The sequence below is a fragment of the Arachis duranensis genome, chromosome 1, assembly GCF_000817695.3.
Source record: "Arachis duranensis cultivar V14167 chromosome 1, aradu.V14167.gnm2.J7QH, whole genome shotgun sequence".
Taxonomy (NCBI): Eukaryota; Viridiplantae; Streptophyta; class Magnoliopsida; order Fabales; family Fabaceae; genus Arachis; species Arachis duranensis.
In genome coordinates, this window is record NC_029772.3 from 39,661,132 (window position 1) to 39,669,106 (window position 7,975).

Genomic DNA, 7,975 nt, shown 5'->3' on the forward strand with positions numbered 1-7,975 from the left:
GTTGCCAGGCAGACAACTAAAAGCATCAGCAGTTAAGAAGAACAATAAACAAGTTCAAAAGCCCACAAATCGGGCTATTTACACAAATATTCAGAAAGAAGATCAGCTAAATATCGGGAGCCTTCCTGGCAACATCAGTACGGGGAGAAGGAGGGCGAGTCTGAAGGGGCACATCATCTACAGTTCCATCATCCCGGTTCAGAATCTGGCAATCCGGATCAGAAGTAACGGGAGGAACCGAGGAGGTCGACACCTTAAGAGAAGGCACTGGGAGAGGGTCAGCATCATCATCATCCTAGTCATCAGGGACAATCTTACCATCCCTCACAACATTGTCCAGGCTGATGAGAGTCAAGTCGGCATCAGGAGCAACAATCCGGAACTGCTCCATCAGGTTCTCAGAGGCAGCAGTTACGTTACCCACAAGGTGACCCTGAAGCTCACCATAAGTAACCCGAGCAGTTTCCAAATCCTCCCAGAGATGCATCAATTCTCTATAAGCCGAGACATAGCTATCCTTATGTTTCAGTGCCATTTCCTCGGCCAACTTCAAAGAAGCAGCCAAGGCAATAGAACTAGCCTTCTCACCCTCAAGCTCCTTCTCCACCTTTGCCAACTTCACCTCCAACTCCTCCTTCAGACCCTTGATACGATCAAATTCTGACTTGGCCTCCTCCATGAAGGATTTTGTGGCATAAATCGGAATCCCCTGAACTGTTCGGAAAATAGCCGCACCCATATGAGCCATCTTCACACTACTTTTGGTGATAAAATCCAAATGCTGAAGAAGAGACACGTCATCCATGGAAAGCCCACCATAGGGGGCAATTTACTGGTCAACAAACTCGATAGCATCAAAGTCCGGGGCATCCAGGTTAAAAGGCTCGGATGTTTTTTACTTTTTCAAGGGAGGGACACCAGAAGCAACGGCAGAAGTCTGAGGAGGATCGACCTGATGGAACCGAGGAGTAGGAATTACTTTCTTCGGTCCAAGGGAACTCGGCACAGGAGGCTTCACTAGGACCTGAGAAGAACCCTCGCCGGTCACTTTGGCCGAGATGTTCAGAGCAGCAGTTGCCTTCTTTGCCCTTTTAAAGGCCTTCAAGGAGTCGTTGTTCTTAGACATCTCTGCAAATACAGAAATAGCCACAGCAAAGAGTTATTGTCACAACAAAGGAAAGAAAAATTTAAGAAATAAGTATAAGAGACAAGATAGACAAGTACCTAAAACTTTTTGTATCAAGATGGGGTGGTTTCCCCCACAGATCCTCAAGAACAACAACAAAAGCACGCTCGACATCATCAAGCATCTCCCAGGTATAACGGGACACTCTCACATCCCTCTACCACTCCAAAGGAAAAGAAGGCTCATCATTTTCATCAAGGAAAAAGGGGCGAGTCCCCTCAACAGCTCGAACTTTAAAGAAGTAATTCTTGAAGTCCTTAAAGGACTCATCATACATCGCAAAAACTTTATGGCCCTGGGCGGACCTGAAAGAAACCCAAGAAGCTTTCTTTTTTGAAGAACCGCCAGGTTTGGCAGAAACAAACAAGTAAAGGAAAAGAGGCTGAGAAGGTGTTACATCTAACTTTCTACAAAGAAGCTGAAAAATTTTAATAAAACCCTAGGAATTTGGATGAAGCTGGGATGGGGCAATGTTACAAGACGACGACAAGTCGGTCTCAAAAGCAGTAAAGGGAAAGGTAACGTTTAATTGACTGAAAAAGTATTCATAGGCGTAAAAGAAGGGACGCTCCCCCTCGACGGAAGTTGGAAAACAAACTCTCTCATCGGCCTCAGGAGCAACAAGCTCATAATCCCCCTCACGGGCGCTATTACCACAAATCCTATGGCGCTTCCTCAGCTCTGTGCAAAATTCGGCATCCACAACAGAAACACACAACAAGACAAGGGAGTCCAGCCAATCGGACATGCCCTCAGGAACTCTGGAAGACATCTCTACAATGTTATTGCGAGAAGACATGAGGCCAACTAATCCTACAAGTAAGAAAAGAAGATGGGGTTACTAAAAACATCTCGGACAAGGGAGAAAACAACTCAATACGATACAGGCGAAACAAAACAGAAAAGGAAAAACCCCAAGACTCAAACCAAAAGCCGTGGGGCATCCTTTGGAGGCAATAATCAAGCAAGGTTTCTAGAAAAATCTACAACTCCCATCCCAGCATTTCTCAAACAAGAAAAAGACTTCAAACAAGCAAGCATTTTCAGAAGCATAAGTCATCACAGATTACCAAGCAAAAAGCATTCCCAAATGACAAAACGCGCCAAGTAGAAATCGTTAAAAGTATGAACTTTCTCAAAATCAGAAAATAACAAAACCCTAGAAGAACATATGCAGATTCTCTACCAGAAGCAACAACAAAACCCTTGAAAGCCTCGACAGAAATAGAGCGCGCAAAAGAAAGCCAAGGAAAACACATTTACAGCGACAAAACAAACACAAGATAATGAAAAGGCTCAAACTTTCAAACATGCAAAATCAAAACTTCACCAAAAAACTGAAGACAAAAGCTACGAAAGAAGCAAGAAAGCTAGTACCAACCTGAAAAAAGCAGCAAGCTTCAAAGAAAAACTGAAGATAGAAGACGGAATCTGGGAATGCTTCCTCACAAGCAAAGGAAAGAACGCGAACAAAGAGCAATGTCGCAGGGAGAAACGTGAAACTCCAGGCGAAAACAGAAGCTCCAGAAACGTCAAACGACGCCGCAAACACAGAAAAAGTAGAAACACAAAACAAAAACAGAAGAGCGGAGAGAGTAGAGAAAAAGAAGTTATGAAAAAGGCGAAAGGAGAGAAACCATTTCTGGGCTTTCAAAATCAAAATAAAGAGCCAAAGGGAAATGGGGCAATTAATGCTAAAATTAAGGAAAGCATTAAACCCTCGCACATTCCCAAAGTGCCGATATAAAAGCACACGCTTTTTAGAGGAAACGTTCTACATTCAAAAGCTACTACGAAGGAATCTACAAAATGCTTGAGTTCGGCTTCACCAAAAAAGGACCGAAGTCAAAGACTCGACCTCAAAAAGAAGATCGAGCTCAAGCAGGGGCACTGTTCATACCCTGGGTCGAGGTGTCCGACCCGGGATGTTCGACAGACAAAGCGACCGACCTCTTCAGGTCAGGACAACCCGACCTCTTCCCAGAGAGCTCGGTCAAGTCCCCAGAAAAGCCCAAAGAAGGGCCCAAATAAAGGAACACGCCCCAAATCCTAAGACGGCCCAAAGCCTACAGAGGGAAAGGGCAGTTCCCCTTAAAAGATAAGATGACCTCATTTAAAGATAAGATAAGATAACTAACTTATCTTATCCACAGAAGGCCACATCTCACCATTATAAATACACTAGAGCACCCAGGTATAACTCATACTCTGATTCTACTCAATACCTGCTTAATACCCTTGCTAACTTAAGCATCGGAGTCCCTTGCAGGTATCCCCCACCCGCCGGGGACGAAGGATCAGCAGCAGTTTTGGTCCCACAAATCGGACACACCAGCTCCGGCGGTTGTCTACCTGCCAGACACGTTGGCTCCGACCAACACAGAAGATCTCGACCGAGATCGACCTACAGTTTCAGGTAACCCACCGGAACAGTTAGGATTACTTGCTGCTATTAGTTGGATTAGATTAGAATTAGGATTTTCTGATTATAATTAGTGTTAGTTTATACATATAATTAATCATCTTATTATGATTCTTGAGTTTGAATTTCAATTTTTTTTATTGTTTGATTGGTTTTTTGCTAAATTTTTGAGATACGCCACTGATTTTTTATGTCATTGGTGCTAAATTTTGTGAATTAGTTTGAGAAAATTCTTGGTTGTGTTATTTGATTTGTTTGATGATTTTAAATGCCAGATGTTCGATAATATGCCTCAAAATATTTTTAGTGAATTTTGGTTCAATTCTTAAAATCAATGCTTGCTTCTACCTTATTCTTTTTATTATGCATTAATGAATGGATGTGAAATGCTTTTAATTGACCAAAATCTTAATTTTTGGATGATTGATGCCCTTTGTCCAATAGTACAAGATTAATTCAATTTTAAACCCCTTGATTATATGTAATTCAATTATGTTAATTTTGGATGTTTAATTGGTTTTGGGTTATCTTAGGGGCGATTTTCAATTCTTAAAATTAATCTTGTTGTATTGTTTAAAGAAAATACATTGGTGTTGAACTTGTCATTCATATTTTGCATGAACATTGTACTTGTTTATTTCATATACCATTGTTTGTAAATATGCCTCTATGAACATATTGGATTTTGAATTGTATTTTGTAGCTACCATGTTATTTAGAATGCTTGATTTTGTTTGGCATAATTCATTAAGTATAGTTTGTGATAATGGATTTTTTGAGATGTTAATGTTTATCATTGAGTTTTCTTGTATATGTTGTGATATCATGCCATAATTGGTTTATTTTTGAATCGAATTTCAATCACAACATATCACACTTCAAACTCTACTTTTGTACGCATCCACCACAAACCCATCAATTCTTGGAATGCCTAAGTGTTCATTGAGCTTTTTGCTGCCGTTTGTATTTGTAACTTGCACTTTATTGCACATTAATTGAGATTTCATTTTTCACAATGTCACATGTTACTTCTTCCATCCTCTTTCAGTATCTTGTGTTTTTGGGTGAGATTTATCATCTGGGTCACTTCGTGCCTGCTGAAGTATAATACTTGAGTTGATGTATTTTATCATTTTTGCAGGCATGGCTAATAGAAAGAAGAAACATCGACCAAAGAGAACAGCGGAAGAGGGAGAGACTATTGGAGTTCACTTTGGAGGAGTTCTGAATTCATTTTCCCGTTCACCTTCCAAACTATCCATCTTGGCTATATTTTTTTTAAACTCTTGAACATAGCATTTTTTTTATTGTTATGTTTTCTCTTTGGATTGTGTTGTTAGTTTAAATTTCTTTTTTGTAGATAACTTTCCTTACTTCTGTTTTAGTAGTTGAATTAGATCAATTGTACATATATATTAGTAATACTTGATATCATTTAGGATATTTTACCTATTCTCCCAACTTAGCATCTCACATCTTCGAAGATTGTGAAATTTGACAGTATTTGAGATTCATGCCTTTTGTTGAGATATTGAGAAATTTTATTGTTCCTATGTAGCTTGAATTGCTTGAGATTGAGTTGTTGGTTGTTTTTGTCATTGATTGATCATGGAATGTATAACCGTGAGTTTTTGAGCTAGAAGTGGTACATTTATACACCACTCAAATATTCTTTTCTTGTGTGACTTTAGTCCCTCCATGTATTTATAATCCTACTTTGTCTCATCCTTTGAAATTAATTGTCATCGCATGTATATATTAAAAAAATGATCGAGGCCTTGTTTGTTTTAGAGCCACTAACTATATAGCCTATCTTTACATCAACTCTAGTTAGCCACTTTGAGCCTCCTGTCTATTTTCATTGAAATATAGCACAATACAAGCCTAAGATGAAAAATCAATAAATTATCTTGAGCCTAACTCTCTAGGTAACTTAGGATGTTATGTGTGCTTAGGCATAAGATAGGAGTGTTACATGAGAGCATGCAATAGTCAAAGTGTGGGAGGATGTTTGCATATAAAAAGAAAGAAAAAAATGTGTATATAAAAACAAAAAGAAGGAAACAAGAGAAAAAAAAGGCAAAAAAAAAGTGTATGTGTACATATATATATATGATATATAAGGTATAAAATAGAAAAAAAGAAAAGAAAAAATTTTTAGGCAATTGTTAAGTTATATGATTTAGAAAATGGTAAATTGTGGTTTGTTAAGTTTAAGCTTAGGCACACATAATCTAAATTCTTAGAGAAGTAGGATATTTTAGTTTATTTTTTTTCAAATCTTACCACTCCCTTACTTTGGCTACGTTTCAACCTTATTAAAAGTCTTCTTGATTGTATATATGCATGTAAATGGTTTCAAATGGTAAATCATAGGAGAAAGACAAGTTAAGAAAAGTATTTTGTAAGGATGAGTAAGATGAGAATTTAACTTATACACTTAAGAGAATGAGTGACACACTATTTTTTTGGTGAGACTCATGTTGATCAATGCATGAATGATTAAATAGCAACTCACTTGGTTCTAATTGTTTGAAACATTAAATACTTCTCAATTGTATATATGTAAGTTTTGAGTATTGTCAAAGTTCTAAAACCAAGTTCTTAGATCCTATAAGGCTTAGGATATTTTGTTGAGATGTTTAGGTATTAGCATTATTCCTCTTTAAATTCTCATATTTTTTGGGTATTATAACATGAGGACATGCTAGTGTTTAAGTGTGGAGGATTGATAAACTCCATTTTATCATTTTAAATTGTGTTAAAAAATATGGAACTTATGAACAAATTTATACAATTTTGGCTTAATTAATTAAGTTTTTTTTGAATCTTACTTTCGATGTAGTATGTGTGAAAAATTGTTTTTTGTATTCCTAATCATTAATTTTTATGCCATTCGATGTCGTAATCAATTATTTCAAAGTTTAGGTATATCAATGACCTCTAAGGATCGAAAATAATGGAGTGAAGAAGCGAATGTGGAAAGTGGTTCAGGGGTGGAGCGAGATACTCGTGCGAGTGGCACTTTCTCACGTGAGCGACACTTTCTCGTGTGTACGAGCTTTCTCCGTGTGTGCGAGACGACTCCACGAGCCTTAATTAATGGAACACATGCATCCTTATTTTTTGGGCCTCGGAAAGCCTAGTAAGACCATAAAGGCAGCCAAGCATCTATTTAAAGAGAAAATACAAGAGAAAAAGGGGGTAATTTCTAAGTAATCTTAAGCTTTAGATTTTAGCATGTTTCAATAAATTTTAAATAGAGAAGCTCAAACTTCTCTCTAAAACTCTTAGGGTGTTATTTAGTTTCTTTCTAGTTTTAGTTTTTAATCTTGTTTTAGTTTAGTTTTAATTACACTTTACTGTTCTACTACCTTAGTTTAATAGATTTCTCTTGGTAGTTGTTCATACATTGACCCAAAACATAAAGTCAAGCCCAATAAGAAGAAAGGCCCACCTAAAAAGGATGGCCTTCACCATATATCTGACCTCTTTTAAGAGGTCGGACATAGTGAAAGAGATCAGATAAGTTCTTGCAAGTAACTACCACTCTGAATCTCTCCTATTATTTCTATCTTCCTAAAATTAGATCCTAACAAACTCCCAAGATAAAGGGAACGGTCATCCACTGATAAAGATGGAACTACCGCAACCAAGGAGCTTGTCAACTCTACTATAAATACGCTGACACCCCTCAGGTAGTTTTCACATTCTAATCTACTAAAAAACTGCCTAATGCCCTTGCTAACTTAAGAATTAAAGTCTCTTGCAGGTACCACCCCCACCTCCGCATGAGGAACTCAGACAGGGAGCACCTCAACATCAAACAAGTCAGACGCTGCCACCCAGAGGGATTTGGACCTCACGTTCAGGCCCAAATCAACAATTCAAGTAACCCTCGAAACATTGGCGCCATTGCCGGAGACTTGGAATTCACCTTCTGATGATGGCAGACCACCAGTATGAAGACGGCCACACGGCGTCTGAATCTAAAATTGAGCTCCAACTAGAGGGCAACACCATTATACTACCTTTACCACACTAGACGCATGGTCCTCATAGGGAAAGGCTATCAGCAAATCCCCAGCCAAGGTGGATTCATTCGAAAATCTGTCACCCTGAAGAGGAAGAACCCCCACAAATGACTGAGATACTAGGCGCATTTTATGGCCAGCGAGAACGGCTATAATAGCTGGTGTATGAGGCCAAGCGATAGCGAAAAGGAGAACGAGAGCTGCGGAGAGAGGTAAGACGACGAAGGGAGTTAGAAGAAAAGCTCTTGGAGTTAGAAGCCAACCTCCGCAATCCAAGTAACCGAATGATGCCAGGGCATTTTGGCCAGTTTCACTGACCTTTTCTTTATTGTT

At 38.7% G+C, this 7,975-nt stretch overlaps 1 protein-coding gene across 1 annotated transcript; it reads left to right on the plus strand.

Moving 5' to 3' along the window:
• The first annotated feature begins 2,665 nt into the window (after positions 1-2,665).
• LOC127747802 (uncharacterized) lies at positions 2,666-4,929 on the plus strand. The gene is made up of 4 exons (XM_052262499.1): positions 2,666-2,682; positions 3,340-3,380; positions 3,456-3,602; positions 4,750-4,929. The coding sequence occupies exons 1-4, from the start codon at positions 2,666-2,668 to the stop codon at positions 4,896-4,898; spliced, it is 354 nt and encodes a 117-aa protein (XP_052118459.1). The 3' UTR covers positions 4,899-4,929.
• The last annotated feature ends 3,046 nt before the right edge of the window (positions 4,930-7,975 follow it).

Bases quoted from the DNA above. Each gene is read 5' to 3' on its own strand.
- LOC127747802 (XM_052262499.1), top strand. The intron at 3,381-3,455 runs GTATAACTCATA...AGTCCCTTGCAG, and splicing joins AAATACACTAGAGCACCCAG to GTATCCCCCACCCGCCGGGG. The intron at 3,603-4,749 runs GTAACCCACCGG...TCATTTTTGCAG, and splicing joins AGATCGACCTACAGTTTCAG to GCATGGCTAATAGAAAGAAG.